Source organism: Myotis davidii, unplaced genomic scaffold (genome assembly GCF_000327345.1).
Source record: "Myotis davidii unplaced genomic scaffold, ASM32734v1 scaffold268, whole genome shotgun sequence".
Taxonomy (NCBI): domain Eukaryota; kingdom Metazoa; phylum Chordata; class Mammalia; order Chiroptera; family Vespertilionidae; genus Myotis; species Myotis davidii.
Window position 1 is genome coordinate 652,907 of NW_006383015.1, and position 22,325 is coordinate 675,231.

The following is a 22,325-nucleotide window of genomic DNA, read 5'->3' on the forward strand; positions in this document are numbered from 1 at the left end:
TCCATATGAATTATAGAATCAGCTGTTACATTCTTGCAAAAAGCCTTCTGAGATTTTGATTGGTATTTTGTGTTAAATAGATAGCTCAACTTAAGAATAATTGACATCTTAATATTTAATCTTCTAACCCATAAATGTTTTATTGATTTTTAGTGGGAGAGGGAGGGAGGGAGACAGAGAGACAGAGAGAAATAGATGTGAAAGTGAAACATTCATCGGCTGCCTCTTGTACAACCCCCACTGGGGTTTGAGCCCAAAACGCAGGCATGTGCCCTGACCGGGAATCGAACTAGCAACCTTTTGGTGCATGGGCCGATGCTTAACCAACTGAGCCACACGCCAGGCCATGACCCATAACTATTGTCTCTCCATTTATTTATATCTTTAATTTATCTCAGAGTATTTTGTAGCTTTTAGTGTATAGGTCTTGGCATCCTTTGTCAGATTTATCCTTAGGTATTGTGTGTGTGTGTGTGTGTGTGTGTGTTTTATGGTAGTGTAGTGAAAAGTGAAATTTCAAAAATACTCATTGTTGCTACTATATAGAAATACAATTAACTTTTATACATTGATCTGGAGGTATCCTACAGTCTTGCTAGAAAACTCCCTTATTAGTTCTAGTACCTTTTGTATAGATTCCTCAGATTTTTTAAATATAGATAATCATGCCACCTGTGAGTAGACAGTTTTACTTCTTTCTTTCCAGTGTAACTGTTTTTATTTATTGTCTGATTGCACTGGCTAGATCCTCCAGCCCTCATCTTGTTCTAATATTAGGGGAAAAGCATTCATGGTGCTTCACCATTACAGATGCTGTTTTTGTATATGTGTTTAATGTGATCAAGGATGTTCCCTTCTATTCCTAACTTGCCGAGAGCTTTTGTCGGGAATGGATGCATTATGCTTTAGTCTTTGGGATTATTATATGGTTTTTCTATTTTAGTGCATATGATAAGTTACATTTATGTTTTACTGGGAAGCCAACCTTTCATTCCTGGGATAAACCCTACTTGGTAACAATGAAGTATGCCTTTTATATATGGCTGAACTCCATTTGCTAAACTCTTTAGAATTTTTGCTTCTATGTTCATGAGGGATAGTGATCTTTAATTTCCTTCATTATAAGGTCTGAGTCTGGTTTCAGTATCAGTAACACTGATGTCATAAGATGTGTTAGGATGTGTTTCTCTTTTTTTTTGTCGAGTTTGTCAAGAATTGGTATTCTTTTTTATGTATTAGATAGAATTCAGTGGTGAAAACTAATGGGTCTGGACTTTTTTTGTGGGTAGGTTTTTGTAATTTTCTATCCTTTTAGCCTGCATGTTTATATTTAAAGTGTAAATGTTGCCCTATCCGGTTTGGCTCAGTGGATAAAGCGTTAGCCTGTGGTCTCAAGGGTCCCAGGTTCGATTCCGGTCAAGGGCATGTACCTTGGTTGCGGGCACATCCCCAGTAGGAGATGTGCAGGAGGCAGCTGATCGATGTTTCTCTCTCATTCTCTATCCCTCTCCCTTCCTCTCTGTAAAAAATCAATAAAATCAATCAATAAATAAAGTGTAAATGTTGTAGGCAGCATGTAATTGGGTCGTTTGTGACCCCTTTGAAAATGAGGAGAATATTGTCCACATACCCATCAGAATATTTCCCCTTAGTTTTTATTGGTTAGGATTGTGTCTAGGGCTTGTGCCTAAACCAGTCACTGGGCAAACAGGAACAATGGGATTACTATGATTGGCTTAGTGCAGTGCATCTATCCTCAGTGTGTCTCCAGACAGCTGTATCAGTATCCCCTGGGAACTGGTTAGACATTCCGAGTACTTAGACCCCATCCCCAAACCTACTGAATTGGGTAGACTTGCCTGTAATCAGGTGTTAGCAAGTTTTGTTTCAACAAGCCCTCTTAGAGATTTCAGTGCACCAAAGATTGAGAACAACTGGCCTAGACTAACCTTTTCTGGGGGTCTGGAGAGCTATCTGGTTCTGGACAGTTCAGGAGTCCTTTAGCAGGGGAGGGTGAATGGGATGGATTTACATAGGTAGGTGATAATCTTGTCTCAGTAGACGGAGGTGGGGCCCAGGAATATAAATTTTTAACTAATCAATATACTCTTGATGAAGGCAAGATTGTCCACATTCTCAGGGAATGATGATATATTGGGATTACTATTAAATCGATTCAGACAGATATTTTAGAATCTCATTTGCAATAGGAGTTAGCAGATTGTATCCTACTGGTACATTGGGCCTGCTGCCTGGTTTATATGGCTGGTCAGCTAAATTTTTACATTATTATTTTTTTTATACTGCCTACAAGAAACTCACTTTATTCCTTTTTTTATTTAAACTTTTTATTGTTGACACTATTGCCGATGTCTCCCATCCCTCTCCCCTCCTTTGCCCACCTCTATCCAGCCCCTGCCCCCTTCCCCTCCTTTGAACCTCACCGCACTGTTGTCTGTGTCCATGGGCTATGCATATGTGTTCTCCAGCTAATTCCTTCACCTTTCTTGATCAAGTCTCCCTCACCTTCCTCCCCTCTGACATTTGCCAGTCTGTTCCATGTATCCATGCCTCTGATTCTATATTGTTCATCAGTTTATTTGTTAGATTCCATATATTAGTGAGATCATATGGTATTTGTCTTTCTCTGGCTAGCTTATTTCGCTTAGCATAATAATCTCCAGGTCCATCCAGGTTGTCTTAAAGGGTAAGAGTTCCTTCTTTTTTATAGCAGCGTAGTTGGTCCATTGTGTAAATGTACCACCGATTTTTAAAATATTTTTTAAAAATGTTTTTATTGATTTCAGAGAGAGGATGGAGAGGGAAAGGGATAGAAAATCAATGAAGAGAGAGAATAATTGGTTAGCTGTCCCCTACACACCCCGACTGGGGAAGGAGCCTGAAACCCAGGCATGTGTCCTGATCGGGAATCAAACCTTTACCTCCTGGTTCATTGATTAACACTCAACCACTAAACAACTGATGGGCACTTAAGCAGTTTTCAAATCTTGCCATTGTAAATAATGCTGCTATGAACATAGGGGTGCATATATTCTTCCTGACTGGTATTTCAGGATTCTTAGGATATATAATCAGAAGTGGGATTGCTGGGTAAAAAGGCAGTTCTATTTTTTATTTTTTAAGGAAACTCCACACTGTTTTCCACAATGGCTACGCCAACCTACATTCCCACCAACAGTGCACTAGAGTTCCCTTTTCTCCACATCCTTGGCAGTGTCGGCCTGGGGACTGACTAAATAATATTTGTTATATTACTAAATAGTTAAAAAAAATCAACAGAATCCTATTTCATGACATCTGAAAATCAGCTTTTAATGAGTATGGGTAAAGTTTATAGGAACTTATTCATTTGCATATCATCTATGATGTCTTTGGACTGCAATAGTAGAGTCAAGTGGTTGTGACGGAGCCTGGCCCACAAAGCCTAAATACTTACTAGCTGGCCCTTTACAAAAAAAAGTTTGCCCATCCGTGACTTAAAAGAATAATTTACCAATGAACAGTATATTCCCCAACCATCTTGGATAACTGATAAATTACTCTAGTAGGTGGGAGTCCTGACTATAAACAGTAAAAAGAGTGAATAATGAAGTGCTATTTCAAGAAAGTGCACTCATTAGAATTATGGTAACTTTGAAGGAATATTACTTTAATGAGATTTGTAATTAGAAGCAGCTTTACAAAATAAGGTCAATTATTAGTGATTATAATTTTCTTTCTTTTTTAAGTTAACTACTGGTTAATCCTCAAGATAAAACTTTTTATATAGCCCTATCACTGAAATTCTAAAATTTACCTTAGCATAATATATCAATGAGAGGAAATCTTTGTTTTAACTTATAGTGCCTCCTTGTTATTTTGAGTCCTACCCATTATTATGTAACTAGCGGCCGGTGCATGAAATTCATGCACTTGGTGGTGGGGTCCCTCAGCCCAGCCTGCACCCTCTTGCAGTCTGGGAGCCCTCAGACCAGCCGTCAGTCAGACATCTTTAGCGCTGCCGCAGAGGCCGGAGAAGCTCCCGCCACTGTGCTGTGCTCGCCTGCCGTGAGCCCGGGCTCAGGGCTTCTGGCTGAGCGGTGCTCCCCCTGTGGGAGCGCACTGACCACCAGGGGGAAGCTTCTGCATTGAGTGTCTTCTCCCTGGAGGTTAGTGCGTGTCATAGCAACCAGTCATTCTGCTGTTCGGGTGATTTCCAGATTAGCCTTTTATTATATAGGATGGTATAGAATATAGATGCTGGAAGGGAACTCTTCCTAAAATACATTCAAAAGCTGTTTGTTTGGCTTTAATAAGAAAGAAGCACTTACCAAATTTAGAATAGACTTTGACTAGAGAAGTATCTGATTATTTGAAGGTTGAGAGCATGAATAAACAACTGACACTCACTTGTAAAAAGCACATAAAATTTGCTTTGTTTGCTATGTCATGCTTACGTACATTAGCTCAAGTTCATGTAAGATTCTATTGCCAAGAAAGAGATGAAAATGTTTCTTTCTGGAAAAGTGAGGTAGTCAGATCATCCTGGTATCTGTTCAAGGTTATTTCAATAACAAAAGCCTCCAATCTCTGACTCTGAGATATATTTTCACAGTTTTTGGAGTCCTTCCCACCAAGCTGCATCCCCATTCTACTTGGGAATGTTTGTCTGTTAAAAAGTAGTTTTGGTATTTAAACTAATCAAATGTGAGTTCTGTTTTGGTAGAGATTGTTAATAAATACATGTTATTTTTCTCTAGAAGATAGGTAATCTCTACATACTTATATAATACCTATAATGTAGATTTCTCTTTTTAAGGTTATACGTTGGGTCTTCAAAGACATTCTCATCATCAGAAAAATCCCTGAGCCCTTTGCAGTGGTGTAGACACGTCCTAGATAATCCGACTCCGGAGATGGAAGCAGCAAGGCGCTCCGTGTGCCATAGACTGGAGCAAGGTAATTGCAAACTGATACCTTTACATTCTCAGACTCTCGCCACTGTCAACTCTGTTTTTGCTGATTTTGGAATAGATGCTTAAATAGAAACGCCTTGCCCTGAGGTGTGGCTGTTGCATGCACTTCACATGTATTACACATCAGGGGTTCTTAATATAGAACATATTTAGTTTTGTGCTTATTTTTTTAGCCAGATTTCTAGCTTGTATTAGTTTGTATTGTACAGTAGGAATACACTTTTTTTTTCTTTCTGTTTGCAAATATACTATAACTAAAATGGGTCAGTCTTAAATTCTCTGGGGATAGTAACAAGGTTGTGTGGCTGAATTCCAAGATAGAAAACTGAAGATTCATTGGATGTGAGTACTGACCATTTTGAGTTCCTTAACTGTTTAGTTGGTTGTATAACTGGAAGTACTAACCTTCATAAATAGGAAAATAATCTTGTATTATATGTAGCATTAATTAACTTATGGGGCCCAACACAAGTTTAAATTAAAAAAAAAATTAGGACTGTTGTAAAAAGAAAAATGGCAAAAGAAATGAGTAGTACTCAGCGCCTTTGATTAAGTAGACTACTTAATTAAAGCTGTGATTATTTAAAAGGCTTTTGATTGTCTCTTAGCTTCTCAGTATCTGATTCATTATCTAGGAACACTATTTCTATCCCATGGACTACCTGCCTCCAATTGTCAACTTGAGTTTGAAAATGCAGATTTCTGCCTGGCCAGCATGGCTTAGTGGTTGAGCATCCACCTATGAACCAGGAGATGATGGTTCGATTCCTGGTCAGGGCACATACTCAGGTTGCCAGCTTGATCCCCAGTGTGGAGTGTGCAAGGCAGCCAGCCAATGATTTTCTCTCATCATTGGTGTTTTCTAGCTCTTTTCTTCTCCCTGCCTCTCTGAAATCAATTAAAACGAAAGAAAATGCAGATTCCTGCCTCTTCCAGACTAAACAATCAGTGTAGCTGGGAGTAGGGCCAAGGGAATCGGCATCGACAAGCTCACAAGTGTGGCTCCTATAGGCACTGCAGTTTGAGAACAGTGCCTATGAAACTCTTCAGGGATAATGAATGATTATAAAAATATTTGGACGTGATAAGACAAAGTATAATAGGTAACATTTCTTGAGCTCTTAATTCTGTGATAGAACAGTAAGTTTTTCATATCCTTAATTTTATTCAGTCCCACCCCACTCAACTGCGGTTGGTACTGTCCTCACTTTTAGAGGTGAGAAAAGTGAAGTTTAGAGAAATTTGGGGGATTATGAGGCCAGAGTGATACCCTGGGGGCAGAGATAAGAGCCTGGGTGTCCCCAGTGCCGAAGACTGTCCTTAACCAGTATCCTCAACTGTGTTTTTTGTTTGTTTTTTGGCACAGTCATTAGTAAATTTTAGTCTGTGTTAAATATTTGGGGAAGATCAAATTTAAAAAGCATGTTTTATTAACATTTTACAGTGAAATAAGTTCTTTAGTAATAGAAAGTTGAAGAGTGGAATAGGAACAAAGGAGTCTTGGGGTTAAAACTTTGGCAGCAGATGCTTATCTCAGAGAGCAGCTGTCAGAGTCAGAAGACTCTAATCGTGATTCTGCTCCCCTTCACCTGCACGACCCTAAGCCGCCATTTAATCCCTCTGGATGTTTCCCTTTCAGGGTTGTTTAGCTCATCCCTAAATTTCTTTATCCTTGATTCAAGGACTTTTTAGATGTACATTTTTTAAATACATGAATGTGTCTTAACTTTATGTAAAATAAAATTTAGAACTAGAGTTCTTTAGCTCGGGGTCACAGACTTTTCTGAAAGGGACCGGATTGTAATAGGTTAGGCTGTGCAGCCCCACGATCCTTGCCATCACTAGAAAGCAGCCATAGATGCAGACAGTAACGAACACGGCTGTGTTCCAATAAATCTTTACCTTCTGACATTGGGTTTTGAATTTCATGTGATTTTTTTTTCATGTGTCACAAAATAATATTTTTATTTTTTTAAAGCATTAAAAAGTGTTGAAACCATTCTTAGCTGGTGGGTATTAAACAGGCAGATTAGATTTGGGCCCTTCAGACCATTTGCATATAGGGTACATTGACAAATACTCTTTTTTTTTTTTTTCCAATAGGGGAGAGGCTTTTGTAAATTTGATGTAAATAATCCTGATTGCTGGGGACTTTTGAGAATTTAGACTAAGTGCCTAAAGCAGAATTGTGAGGTCATGGGGAAATGAACTGAAAGCTGGAGTTTTATTCATGATGTTATTTATTTAAATTTTGTGTAATAGAAGTTAAGCAGAGAACTAGCATTTCAAAACCAAAATTAGTCTTTTGCTAAATTTGTAAATCCTCTTTTGCTCTAAGACTTAAGGCTTTTGTTCCAAAGATCCATAATCCCAATATGAGATAAGAAGTAACCCCATAGAACAGGTAATCATTGGTTGAATTTCTATTTTTGAAACATATTTTATAAAGCATTATGTCTATAGTTTAGAAATATTAGTCTTATGGGTAATTTAAGAAAAATAGCAAATTCCTACCCCATCCTCCCATTCTGTTTTATTACCTAGATATAATTACTTAACCAAAGCTATTTGGCCCTGGCCAGTGTGCTCACTGGTTAGAGCATAAGCCTGTGCACTGAAGGGTCGAAGGTTCAATGTCTGGTCAAGGGCACCTACCTCTCCTGGGTTGCAAGTATCAGTTGGGGTGAGTGTGGGAGGCAACCAATTGATGTCTCTCTTCTCTCTCTCTCTCTCTCTCTCTTCCTCTCTTCCTCTCTTCCTCTCTTCCTCTTTTCCTCTCTTCCTCCCCTCCTCCCCCACTTCCCCACCTTCCACTCTCTCTCTGAAATGCACTGGGGAAAAAAATCTTCCAGTTAGAATTAACAATAAAAGCTATTTGTTTTTATTTTGTTGTTTGCCTCTCTTTATAAATTCCATGCCTATATGGCTATTGCTTGAGTTGTAATTTTAAACATTATCCATTGGCTTTCTGCTTTGGGTGGTGAAGGTTTAATTTTTTTAACAATCCCCCCTCCCCCCAATATGGTACTTTTTTTTTTTTAACATAGCCTCCCATGTAGCTTTTTACTAATTTTAGGATGCATCAATTGATTATGATAGAAATAGTCACATCTAAGCCACACAATATTTTATCATTATGTTTCTTTTCTCATCTAACTTTGTTTTTCCTAGAGTTAATTGTAAAAAGACACTTACTTGATTTTTTTGGTCTTTGTCATTAATTTGTCCCCAGACTCTCCAAATGAGCCATCCTTTGTACAGTTGGACATATAAAGCCAAGTTTGTTTATTTATTTATTAAATATATTTAGTGATTTTAGAGAGAAAGGGAGAGATAGAAACATCAGTAATGAGAGAGAATCATTGATTGGCTGCCTCTTGCATGTCACCTACTAGGGATCAAGCCCGCAACCCAAGCATGTGCTTTTGACCAGATCCTAACCTGGGACTCTTCAGTCCACAGGCAAACGCTCTATCCATTGAGCCAAACCAACTAGGGCAAAGACAATTTTTTTTAAAAAAAACTATTCCTCCTGGTAGTGTCCTGTGTTCTCTTACTCCAGACTGAACTGGCTCTCTGTGGCCCTGTGCACAGCTGTCATGGTGGGCCTTCCTTCTTCTCTCTTCAGTGCTGTATCACCTGTCTCCTTGCTGGAGAGAATTCCTTTTCCTTATATTCCATTTTAATAAAATATATTCTCCTGTTGCTTTTTGGGGGAGTAGGAGAGAATAGAGGATCCATGGGAGAACCTCATATGTCTGGAAGTGCCTTGGTTGTACCCTCACTCTTACACTTGATTGGTTTTTGGACTCGGTATGGAATTCTATGGTTTCTCAGTATAGAAACCTTTCCAACAGAGTTTAGAAGGCTTAGTCCATTATATTTTAGCTTCAGGATTGCTTTTGAAGTCCTGTTCCTTTCTTGTTTCTGATTCTTGTGACCTTTCTATTTAAAATACACTAGGTATTTTAGAATATTTTCTTTCTGGTATTTTGAAATTTCATTTTTGTGCTAGACAGTCAGTGTGTGTAATTCAACCTGGAAACTCAAGTTGGGCAAAATTTTAAGCATTACTTCTTTATAATTCTCCCCTCCCCTCCAGTTTTCTCTGTTCTTTATTTCCAGATACTCCTTTTATCAAATCTCAAATCTCCTGGATTCCTGTTCCCATTCCCTCTCTCTCTCTCTCTCTCTCTCGCCCTCTCCCTCTCCCTCTCTCTTATCGATTTATTTTTCCTACTTTCTTGGAGATTTTTTAAAAAAACCTTTCTACACTCTTAGCTGCATATTTATTAAGTATCTTCTGTGTGTCAGAGACCATTGTAGGTAATGGGGATACAGCAGTGATCAAAACTGATGTTCAGTCCCTGTGCTCACTGAATTTTTTACCTTCTGGTGTGTACTGACTTTACTTACTCCTCCTGTTTTTGTGTAAGGTACTGTTATTTGTGTAACGTAACTTAAATCTAGCAGCTTTCTGTTTCAGTTTACATAATAAAGGCCATGTTTGAGGAAAGCAGGGGAGGGAGCCCAAGGGTTTCAGTACTTTGCTATACACTTTGAAACAGTTGTCCTGTTTTGGTTTCATCCTAGAATCCCTACCCTTTGTGGTACCTGACACCTTCAATTCCAGAACCCTCCCAGGTCCTTGTTGGCTTATCCCCCACTGTCAGCCCTCAGAGCAGTGAGTGCTGAAACAGAAGTCTGTTACCTGATGTTCATCTGTTGTCTCATTTCTGAATGAAATGACTTAGTCTGATGGGGCCTCCTTCCCTATTGTCTTTCATCTGGGTTTAGAAGACTTATAGTTTAGTTTAGTTGCCATTCTAGTGTGGGTTTGTAAGAGAATAAATAAAAACTCATATTTTGTCCTTCATATTGAAGAATTCTTACTGGCTTTCAATTTAGGGGGTCCTTTGTCAATGATAGCTAATTAACATATCACAAATTACAGTTTACTTAAATGTTATTAATAATTAGTATAAATATTTAATTGAAATAATGTGAACATTCTATATTTTAGAAGTTTCAAGTAACTTTAATGAAGCATTTTCTTTTTTATTTAGGTTTAATTTCTCTCTTGAACAGTCAGCATTTTCAGGAAACAAATATTATTGAGCATTTTCTTTGAGACCAGGACTCTTCATTTGAGTATAAATTGCTTAAGGACAGGGTCACACCAGGTAGAAGGGAACCTGGCCTATCCTATAGGCTGTTGCTAAAATAAATGAATTTTTATTTCTTTCTGAACCCAATGTCACAGTGACTACTGTTATGATTTCAGTTTGGGTTTTGAATATTTTAATATGGGGTGGAGTCTTTGCACCACTTTCCGTACTAGCCATCTCTTTCTTCCAAAAGAAAGTCTGACGTCACTTGAAGTATCAGCTTGTGGCATTGTTTTCCTACTCACCGGCATGTTTAATTTTAATTAGTTTTTACTTATTTTACTGCATTTTGTTGCAAAATGATCAGTAGTTGTATATATTCCCATGAATTTAAAGACTATTTGGTAAAACCATCCACTGCCATGACAAGGAGCAATTAGGGATCAGATTTGAAGAAAGGGTAAACTCCTCCTTTCAGTCTCTGGTGCGTTCTCTCTCTCTCTCTCTCTCTTTCTCTCTCTCTCTCCCCCCTTTAAATCCTCACCTGAGGACATGCTTAGAGAGGGAGAGAGAGGCAGGGAGAGAAACATGGATGTGAGAGAGGAACATTGATTGGTTGCCTCCTGCACATGCCCCAACTGCAGGGATCGAGCCTGCAACCCAGGTCCCTACCCTTCACTGCCTCTGCACCATACTGTCCAAATTACAAGACTACAAACATTCAATTAGCTACCAAATATAAAAACTAAAGTGCTTTTAACTGGAAAAAAATCCCATATAAATATAACTTACTAACCTTCTCCCAGGTCATTAAAGAGCTTCATAATTGAATGTGACATCATGGAGGAAAAATGGGATTTATTTTTTAAAAACTTTTTTTTTTATTGATTTCAGAGAGGAAGGAAAGGGAACAAGAGAAACATCAATGATGAGAGAGAATCCTTGGTTGTTGCCTTCTGTATATGCCCCAACTGGGGATCGAACCTGCAACCCAGGTATGTGCCCTGACTGTAAATTGAATGGGCAACCTCCTGGTGCCCAGGACGATGCTCAACCAACTGGGCTCTGTCTCTCTTTATACACACTCACTGTTTTACCAAGGGATGGGTAAATCTTTTTTAATATTAGTCTGGGGCTTCAGATAAGATGCTGCTTCTTAGCATATATTTTAGATATTTGCCCCTGATTTTAGGGGGAGAAAATTACTCATAAATTAAAGGTTAATTCCCTGTAGAACATGTGTAGAGGGGCCATAGCTAGGAGGAGCCATAGTGTATCTAGTGGGTGGACCTTAAATACCCTTTGGTTCCTTGGTCTTGCATCCCATCCCATTCTTTTCTTATTCCCTCCTATACTCTAGAACTTAGCCTCCGCGTTTTCTTGATTACAAATTATCTGTCTTTCTTACTTAAGAAGGAAGTATCTCCAGGAACACATTGTAGTAAGGGTTTGTCAAGCTCAGTTTATGCAGGTACATTTGGCAGCATTTCTCCCAAAATTATCTCTAATTCTGTCATTGCTAATGGTAACTTCTTGAAGGACCTCTAGCTCTCCTTTTGCTACCTACATTTTTTATTTGGGAGATCTTAGCTAGGCTTGCTCTATCCGACATCATTGTGACTGGATCTGTGTTACAGGAGAGTGTATGGTAGTATTCAAGTTTTGTCTTGAAGTTGTGAGAAAAATCTTATTAAAATCCTGATCTTTTGAAAGTTTGTTTTTCTGAACAAAATGAGGGAAAGTAAGTCATGTTTTGTAATACTTAATTTTATAGGGCGATAACAAGGGTATTATAATTGTTTTAAGATATTGCTAAGTGAAGTTTGTCTTCACAGTTCCAATTTTGCAAATTGGTTAACTGTGTGTGTGTGTGTGTGTATTTGTATGTGTGAGTGTGTATAAGTCACAATGGGATAATTATTTTTGGTGGAAGGTATATATATATTCTTACAGATGACTGATATGTATTAATTACCCTTAAATTCTCATAGGGCAAATTAATTGAACATTAATTAAATCAACTGAAACTTTTATTGTGCAACTAAAACTTACTTTCCCTTTTCCAAACTGGTTTTTTTAATGTGAAAATTTTATAATTTATAAAGTTAAGTCTTTTGGTATTTCTAAATCTGCATTCCATTGGTATAAAATTAACTAAGAAAGCTTAGAATGATATTTCTCTCCCCCCGCTCCCCCCAAAACAACCACAACAACAACACCGAACCCTCATTTGAATGTGCAATATTAGACAAAACTCAAAATTTTGGTTGCTTTCTTCTCTTTGAAAGATGGTTCTAACATTTGTTATTTTCTTTTTGGAAGCATCTGAGGATAGGGGCCTACTTCTCAATTTTATTCTGAATTGCCAATGCTTAGTAACCTTTCAAACAAGTTTTAAGTTCCGAATGTTTGGCTTTTGTGATTTATTAATTCGACTATATTTAAGTTCCTTAGGTGAACAAAGAAAGTAATTGAACATTTGGTGTTATAAATGTTATCTGAGTAGCCACGCCAAGAAGAAAAATCACATAGTGGTGCTCATTAAAATGCTAGTGTGAGGGTGGAGATTTGAGTCTGTTTTGTTCATCACTCCCCCCCTCTCAGTGCCTGGAATAGTTCCTATCACATTGTGGGTGTTGAATGCTAATTATGGTGGAGAGTTTTGACCTAGTAGTTAGACTTAGTGCCGGTAATGCCTCATCCCTAATTGAACTGTGTGACGACAAGCATGCCACTTGTTTCTAGTGTTTTGCTAAGTAAGTGGGGACATTGAATAGGTTTCACAGAGCTATTAGGAAGATTTCAGGAAATGTCGAATGTGGAATTACTTTGAAAAATATGAACTGCTTTATATGTATATGCAGTTATTTATTCAGAAAATGAACCCAAAAATACAGGAAACCCTCTTTATTTAGCTATTTATACTTTATAGAAAACTAATAGTATTTTTTCCTTTGGGGATGTCTGTTTTCTCTAATTATAAATAACAATATTAGTTAGAGTTAGAAATCTCAAATTGAAAAGTTTTAATGAATGTAGTTTATTCAGGAATAGTAAAACATTCAAGACACATTGTTAGTCTATTTCTTTTCTTCTGCTTCTTCTTAGATTGATGTGTATTCCATTTCTGACATGCTTTTCTATATTCTTCCCCACTTCCCCTACCCCTTTAGAATATAAATAACGAACACTCACAGAACTTTCATGGACAGCGTTAGCTCACATGATACCCTACATTGGAATGAGACTAGAGTCTGAGCTAAGTCCAGGTCATGAGGCTGGGATGTTAAATAACCAAGTAATGATCAAAAAGCTTATCTGAGTAATTTGAAACACCCAATATGTGGTTCAGTTAATTTGGGCCAGTTAATAAAAGCTTATCTTGCCTTAAGATACTTGAATGTCCATAACTATTGAATCAGGGCAGGTCACATTTGAGGAGTGTGGGTATAGTTTTCACAAACAGTGTGGCCCTGCACAATTACTATCTTGGGTCATGTTTCCCTATGACTGTCTCTCATCTCCTCTGGGATTATACTAAGCAAGTGTGAATGGTTATTACTTCTTTATTGAGTTTTTCTTAAATCTTCATGATACCTGCTCCACTCGTGTCTCAGGTGTTATGATGGAGTATTTCTCTCTAAATTTAGCCAATGAAGTGGGAAGTGGTTGGCTAATCCTGTGCTCTGAAGGTGACCTTTTCATTTGTAAAAGCCACACAGATTGAACTGAGACATTAAGAAGCTTGTTAAGTGTCTGTCTCCTGGAACCTGTCCAGTCTCTCCTTGCGTGGCCCAAGATGTTATCTCCATCAGTTCATGTTTCCAGTCTTGAGGTACTCTGTCACATTTGGAGCACAAAATTGAAAGTTGGTCTGTGCAGTTCATTTTAGGTAAGCTTTGTAAAGGATTCCCTTTCTCATTGGAAAAGTAATCTGGAACCATACTGAAATTTTTGTGTAGAGACAGGTTCTCTTGACATTTGCTATTAGTCCCATATGTGGGAAATAGAAGTCACATTTCATGCCTGTGAGCTTCTGTCAGTTATTTTCTTTGTTTTTATGTTCAGAATAGCCCCAATGCATTTGCTTCACTACTGGTAATGTTATTTAGTACAAATAGTAACAAATAATTGAGATTGTGCTCCCATGAAATTTGCAGTGGCTACCTCATGTGTTTCTAGGTAGTTTTTATTTTGACTTTCTGTCATGATTAGGAAGGTGTTTATTAAAATAAGCAATAACTTGCTCTGGCCAGTGTGGCTCAGTTGGTTGGGCATTGTCCTGTCACCCAAAAGTTGCTGATTCGATTCTTGGCCAGGGCATATGCCTGGTTTGCAGGCTTAATCCAGAGTAGGAGTGTGTAGGAGGCAGGTAATCGATATTTGGCTCTGACATCGGTTTTTTCTCTCTCCTTCTCCCTTCTTTTCTCTCAAATCTTTAAAAAACAAAGCAATAACTTATGACAGTGAGGATAAATGTTTGTTATAACGACTGTATAACTGACATGCTATTTTGTTACCTACCTCAATAAGGAAAAAATAAAACAAGAGATTCTCCCAAATACTTTGTTTACTGTTTTCATACTACTCTGATAATTGATTAAACTTCCTCCATGGCAGCGAAAATTTATTTTGGTTACTGTTCATGTCTGTTATTTGTGACCTCTACAAAATATAATTAGTTTATGCAATAATTTTTAGACTCTCCTTTTTTGAAACACCAGGCCTTTATCAGAGAGATGATTTAAATGCTAGATCATAAAATAAATGTATTGAGTACTTGCTGGTGAGGCACAATGCTAGATACTAAGGATACAGTGGCAAGACAAACTCAATGGCTGGTGTTTGGAGCATGCAGTTTAGTACAAGAAACATTATAAATATAGCAGCTCTTGCTCTTTTTCTTCCTTTCCTTTAAAACAAGCATGATGACGCTAATGGACCCGAGTCAGAGTGCTATGGCCAGGAAATAATTTCCCAAGGATATGGTACGTTGAGGAGTCATCAAGAGATAAGCAAGTGCCTCTATGGGAGGGGCAGGGAGCAGAACAGTCCAGAGCACAGGAACAGCATGTGCACAGGCCCTGAGGCGAGATGAGACCCATGATGTGAGAGGAACTGGCAGACCAATGTGGTGGGAGTTTAATGGAGGGAAGTGAAGAGGGAGAAAACATGAACTGAGTGGCTCTAAATGAAACTATAGAGGTGAGTGTACAGGATTTTCAGGCAGTGAAGGATTCTGGATTGGACCTTAAGATGGTGGGGAGACCTCTGAATAGTTGTAAGCAAGGGAATGATATGATTCTGGATAGGAAAGCTACAGGGTACATCAGGATTGTCTTATGTGGCTGAGCCTTTTTTGAAATCTGGAAAAATCTGGGGAGTGAAATAGTGATTTTAGGAATTTTTTGGAATGTGAGTAAAGTTAGACTTTAGCACTTTTTAAGGGGGATTCTTTAGATAAACTTGAAAATGTTTTCTTATGGTTTTCTCATTAGTATTCTGAATTTCTCACATGACTTCATGTGAGAAGTGGTAGTTAAAAATGTGGCCAAACTCTTCATGATACTTAATTTACTTTGAAAACATGAGGCTTTGATATTCTCATTTACCTATAATACATAGAGCTTTAAACTTTTATATAGTAACAAGTTTCATGTGTTTGAGTTTTGGAGCTATTGTCAGTTTCTATTTGTGAGTTTAATTTTTTTCCACTGTTACAGCTGCAAGATTGTAATTCAAGGAACGGGGTGTGTGTGTGTGTGTGTGTGTGTAAGTGTGTAACTTGTGATATGTATTTTGAAATTTGGATTTATAGTTGTGTGTGCATTTCATAAGGGTGTGTGTGTATAGTACATGCTATATAATTGTGTGTGATTTCTGTTTTTATAGCATTTTTAGATAAGGAATGTTGGTTCGGTAACAGGATTTTCTGGCAGTAGGAGTTGCATTTGCTGCAGATGGTGATTGCAAGTGGTGGGGATGTCTAGTCTTCAGGATGAAACAAGATACCTGTTTTTAAAAAAGGTAGAGCGATCTCAGTGTGGGATTCCTACTGCTCATTGAGACGCAGAGCTCGAGCTGACGTCAGATGTGCACATTGCATTGAGCAGGGGCTGGGAGGAGTAGCAGATGGACTTCCAAAGCAGCCCACCGCTAGGATAAAGACCTCCTTACTTTGCATTGTGAGGATCCTCAGCCATTTCTGCTGTTGCATGTCCAGCACCATATGGAAAGTTTGCTATGGAATAACCCATCCTTACAATGTGCCTGTTTTCAGTTTTCTCTATTAAGTTAGAGGCCCATTGAGGTAATACCTGTATTGGTGCAGAAGAAACTCATACTAGTTACCTCTAGGATGAGTTTAGTCTTTATTCATAAATATAAACCAGTAACTAAGTCTTACTTGCATTTTGGGAAAACTTAACAGCAAGAAAAAATAAGCAGAACAACTGACTTGGTAGGAAATGAGCACCTTAGGACCAGAGAGGAATTTGTGTGCTCAGATTTAAGAAAGTACTGCACTTTTAAAACAAGAACAGATTTCTGGGAAAATAAGCAGTCAAATCACTTTTAAGTCATTTTTAATTTCTTGGAAATACTAAAAAAAGAATGAACAGGGCTAAAAACCAAGCTGTTCACCTGAATTAGTCAAAGGGATCTCCCAAAAAGAAAGACAAAAAAAAAAAAAAAAGTTAGGGGACATGGAGGACAGTTACAGAACTCTAAGTTTTAAATAGTTTTAGAAGCAGAAACAGGGAGTTGAGAGGAAGAAAGCACCAATAAATAACAAAGGAAAAATTCCTTGCGCTGAAGACAGGCAAGTCCTCAGTATGAACTAGGGTAGATGAAAAAATGTCTCTACCTAGATATCCTGGTTGAACTTCAGATTTTCTAAAGTTAAAGAGAAAATCCTGGAAATGTTCAAAGAAAGGAATAGGTTATCTACAGTGGTAACAGGCCTCAGACATTCCATTAGCAATATTGAATGCTAGACGAAAAATGAATATTTCCTTTAGTTTGAAGGGAAGTTATTTTCAAACTATAATTTTGCACCCAGGTAAATCCTAAATTGTGGGGCAAATGGAAGGGGATTTTGATTCTGCAAAGATTTAGAAAATTTTACTTTGTGCACCCTATTGTGATGGTGGAAAAGTCCAAGGAAAAAATCCCTGAGATCTAGAGAACAGTGGCCACTAAGATGACCCAGGAGAAGCCAATAAAGAGGGAATAAGGAAGGAGTTGAAGCTGTAGGCTTGTCACGCACTTCACCTAGTGGTTAGGGCAGTGATGGCGAACCTATGACACGCGTGTCAGAGGTGACATGCGAACTCATTTTTTTGGTTGATTTTTCTTTGTTAAATGGCATTTAAGTATATAAAATAAATATCAAAAATATAAGTCTTTGTTTTACTATGGTTGCAAATATCAAAAAATTTCTACATGTGACATGGCACCAGAGTTAAGTTAGGGTTTTTCAAAATGCTGACATGCCAAGCTCAAAAGGTTTGCCATTACTGGGCTAGGGTCTAGTGCAGGGGTGGGCAAACTTTTTGACTCGAGGGCCACAATGGGTTCTTAAACTGGACCGGAGGGCCGGAACAAAAGCATGGATGAAGTGTTTGTGTGAACTAATATAAATTCAAAGTAAACATCATTACATAAAAGGGTACGGTCTTTTTTTTTTTTTTTAGTTTTATTCATTTCAAACAGGCCGGATCCGGCCCGCGGGCCGTAGTTTGCCCATGGCTGGTAGTGCCAAGCAGTTGCATTTCTTTTCCTTGGTTCTTTTACAATATTTAGCTCCTCAGTGAATGACACTTATTATATCAAAACACTGAAAAGCCACATTTATGTGGTTTACCATCTACTGATCACTTTACAGCGGTCCTAATCACATCTATAGAATGGAATGATAATGCAGTAAACCTCGACAATGTAAAACTAGAACTGTCAGATCTGGAGATGGAAGTGGCAGGTAAGAGAGTGTGTGTGTCCTCAATGTCTAACCTTTTCACTGTTGGGAGTCGGCTACAAACAAGGTGGTGTTGGTTTGTCTACTTAAAATTACACTTATAAACACTAACTATATAATTGCCTCCCAATTCTAAGACAAAACTTTTAGAAAGTGGGTCTGGCTGTTTTAGACTTTTATGTATATTTTAATGGTCTTTTCTGTGCAGGTATTGTAATAAAATGATGAGAGTGGTTAGTTTTAGGGACCCCCTTCCCAAATGTGTCTTGTTTGTCAAAACTTTTAAATTTTTATGTTTACATTCCACCACCTCCCGAGATTAGTGGGTCAGAGGCCTTTTCTATCACTGGGTATAAGCCACATGTGTTGTGCCCCTCACTGAAAGGAGAGTAGATAGCCCAGGAGGTGCAGACTAGAAAGGACTGTCCAAATTTCATTTCCATCGCGCTTCTATTCAGGAACTTCTAGTGCATCTCAGTAGCCTACTGGGCTTACTATACTGTACAGTCAAGGTCAGGAGACTTACTGGTTATCTAGTTTAGCCTTAGTTTGCAGGGCGGGGTAGGGGGGAACCCACTACTTTGAGACAGGAGATAATCTAGCCTGTTCCTTCATAGCATTAGATTCTGTAGCATCTTAACTTACTTCGTATTACATGGTGGAACTTGGATGCTGTTCTAGCTGGCTGTCGCAGCCTGCATTGTGGCTGTAGTCCAGTTGAAAGCAGCTGTCTAGAATCTGCATGACAGCATCACAACCTCGACAGATTATTAGGTCCCTCTTTCACCTTGTTCTTCTCAGGTTAAGTCACTACTTTCACACAGACCCTCTTGTCACATTCTGTGGCTATTTTCACTGTCCTTAAATTTGATTTAAGCCTGAGCAGTCAGGCCTAAGGAGAAAATGGCTCCTATAAAAGGGAATTTTTAAACATGCCTTTGAAGTGTGATTACTACTAAAGTTAAATTTCTAAAAAATCCCCCTTATTAACTGCAGGTGGGAAGTCTGGTGATGATCTGTGAAGCCGTAGCGATCACTCTGGTCCTGGATGCCACTGTATTTGGTCCACGTGTGCTTAAAGCTCCTCTTCATTTTGACCAGCAATTCAGTGGAAATAGTTGACAGTCATAGAATTTCCTCTTGCCAACCCTCACTTTTCAGCTTTGCTCTTAGACTATGCCCTGGTTGGAGAAGACCCACAGAAGGATCCAGTAGTGGCAGTGAGAGACGAATATCTGACATGAGGTTTTGGTTAAGATTTGAGCAGAAGAGATGTGATGCTTTAATTATGATGACTATACACTTTAACCAATGAGATTGCTTTAACTCTTAAGACCTAGGAAACACTTGACTTATTAAATTCAGATTAAGAACTATTCTAAAACTCTGATTCCTAGGGATTAAGTGCTGTTAAGCAATGCTCTTTGTGGTGAAATTTTGTAACTCTCATTGACCAAATATTTACTAAACATTTTTCTGCCAATCATTGTAGGTATATAATTCCTTAGTTACTCTCAAAATTAATATATTTTAAAACTTCATCCTAATGTTGAAAGTGACTTTCTTGATTAGTTCTTGGTATTATTTAAATGGATATATTAACTCTTTTACTAGATATTTCTTAAAGGTTGTATGAAGTCATATTTTTGTAAATTATTACATTTTTAATGAAGTTGAAATATTGAGTATCTACAGTGTTTTGGGTTATACATGAATATATATCATGGTTACTAATTTTAAACCATTACATTGGTCATCATTAGGTTGAATGAGCTAAAAGTGTGGGAAGATATTCAAATTAATCCAGTAGATTTTTCTAGCTATAATTTGAAGATTGAGAGACTTGGGGGTTATGACTAACTCACCCTAATTAAATAGTCCCTAAGTATACCAATTAGGAGCATCGTTTAATTCTACTTATATGAATAGACTGGCAAGTGCATAATAGTTAAATCCTCTCTACTTTGTGTATGCCTGGGAGAGAACACTATGAACACCTGTTTCTAAATAATTGGACTTCCTAGATCCCATATGCTTATTTATCAGGTCAAGGGGAAATTAATGCTACTCAAGTTTACCCCATAAAAATAGTGGATCAGATAAGCTGCAAGCCATATGTTACTATGACAGGGGGCTTGCTCAGTTTGCAGCCAAGTCAGTCATGCTTGCATAAAGTACATGTGTAGCCTCTCCAGAGAACTTATACCTCAGTCTGCAGAGTTTATAGAAGTGAACCAGTAAAATACTATCTTTGCCTTTGTTGAAGCTTAGCCCAAATATCTGAGTGCATCTATGGGCCAGGCATTTCTGTGGGATCTAGGTATGTAAAGATGTAATATGACCACCTAGGAAGTTTATACTAGAAAGACTAGTTGTGAAAATTAAAGTCTTCCTGCCCTGCTGGTTTGTGGTTTAGGTTAAAATGCTGTGTCTTCATGAAACGTACTGCCTGTATAAGGGAGAAGAAAAAGTATTAAAAGAGTTGATGTCTCCCATCCTTCACTGATCTCAGAGCACGCTGGGCCATGTAGTTAAATTCCTCTAATTGTTTGAATTAGAATTGAGGGCTGCCTACCTGTTGTATAAAGAGAAAATAAAAGCAGAAGAATTGAAGGTTTGTTACTTTTTCCTTGCTTCCTTTTCCCTTACTTTCTAGGACTCTGGTAAAGAGGCAAAGGTTTGAACTAGGTCTGTGGTTCTGAAGAAACCATATTTCTGAAAAATGTGGCATTTGGGACATTTGTTTCCTCTGAGATAATCTTTGGATAAATAAGTGAGAACAGTTGACCTAATTTGATTAATTGTTAAAAATCAAGGTTCCTTAGTTTGCCACTGAGTTGGTAACATCTGAGGAAAGACTAAGTCTAGATAAGATATACGTACCCCATGTTCATTGCAACATTATTTACAATAGGCAAGATGTGGAAGCAACCTAAGTGCCATCAATAGACATGTGGTACAGATGTACAATGGAGTATTACCCAGCCATGAAAAAGAATGAAATCGTAACATTTGTGACCACATGGATGGACCTAGAGGTCATCATGCTAAGTGAAATAAGTCAGAGAGAGGTAAGAACCAGATGATTTCACTTATGGGGACTCACTTTGTAAATTATATAAAAGTCTAACCACGATGATGTACACCTGAAACTAATATTGCAGATCAACTATAATTGGATAAAAGATATAATAGAAAAAGCATGCCCATTTTATTTTGAGAGGACAGGTTAAGCTACCTAAGAATTAGAAGAAGTGAAAGCTTCTTCTAATGGAAAATGCACACTTTTTCCCACCTAGCTTCTAGAACATTTTCCCTCAGTATTTATAGAAAACTAGAAGCCCAATGCACAACCTCTTGCAGTCCAGAACCCCCGAGGGGTCCTTAGCGCTGTCATGGAGGTGGGAGAGCTCCTGCTGCCACTGCTGCTGTGCTTGCCTGCTGTGAGCCCAGCTTCTGGCTGAGCAGTGCTCCCCCTGTGGGAGTGCACTGACCACCAGGGGCAGCTCCTACGTTGAGCGTCTGTCCCCTGATGGTCAGTGTGTATCATAGCGACCGATTGATTTTCATATTAGGGTTTTATTATATAGGATTTTTGCTACAACTTGCTGTAACTTTTAAGTAGTTTTTAATAACTGCTTTATAATTTGAGAATGCATGCTGTGAACTTGTCTGAATATTTACCACAGGCTTGCTTATTACCCTTTGAGAAACACCTTTTTTCAAATGAGAACACTTCAACACTAAGATGCTACCTTGTCAAGCTCCAACTTTCAGAGTGGAGCTCTTGTTATCTGCATTCTCAGTCTAGTGTCTCTTCTTGGTCTTTTATTACTAGAACTAGGGGCCCGGTGCACGAAATTCGTGCACTGGGTGTGTGTGTGGGGGGGGGGAGTGTCCCTCAGCCCAGCCTGCCCCCTCTCACATACTGGGAGCCCTCAGGCGTTGACCCCCATCACCCTCCAATCTCAGGATCGGCCCCTTGCCCAGGCCTGACGACTCCGCCAGAGGTGTCAGGCTTGGACAGGAGACCCCCATCTCCCCCCGATCACTGGCCTCTGGCCCAGGAATCATGCCTGGGCAGGGGAACCCCATCTCCCTCTGATCGCTTGCTCCACCCCCTGCCCAAGCCTGACGCCTCTGACCCAGGCTTCAGGACTGGGCAAGGGGACCATCATATTCCCCCAATACCCGGCTCTGCCCCCCACCCAGGCCTGATGCCTCGACCAGAGGAGTTGACCCTCATCACCCTCTGATCACCAACCA

The 22,325-nt window shown here is 38.6% G+C and overlaps 1 protein-coding gene across 2 annotated transcripts in view; it reads left to right on the forward strand.

Annotated features, from left to right (window-relative positions):
• SLAIN1 (SLAIN motif family member 1) overlaps positions 1-22,325 on the forward strand; it is a 55,168-nt gene that overhangs the window by 10,626 nt on the left and 22,217 nt on the right. For both annotated transcript variants that reach the window (XM_006778914.2, XM_006778915.2), the window contains exon 2: positions 4,820-4,959. In XM_006778914.2, the coding sequence (XP_006778977.1) occupies positions 4,917-4,959 (43 nt within the window). In that variant the 5' untranslated portion in view covers positions 4,820-4,916. The remainder of the gene's footprint in view (positions 1-4,819; positions 4,960-22,325) is intronic.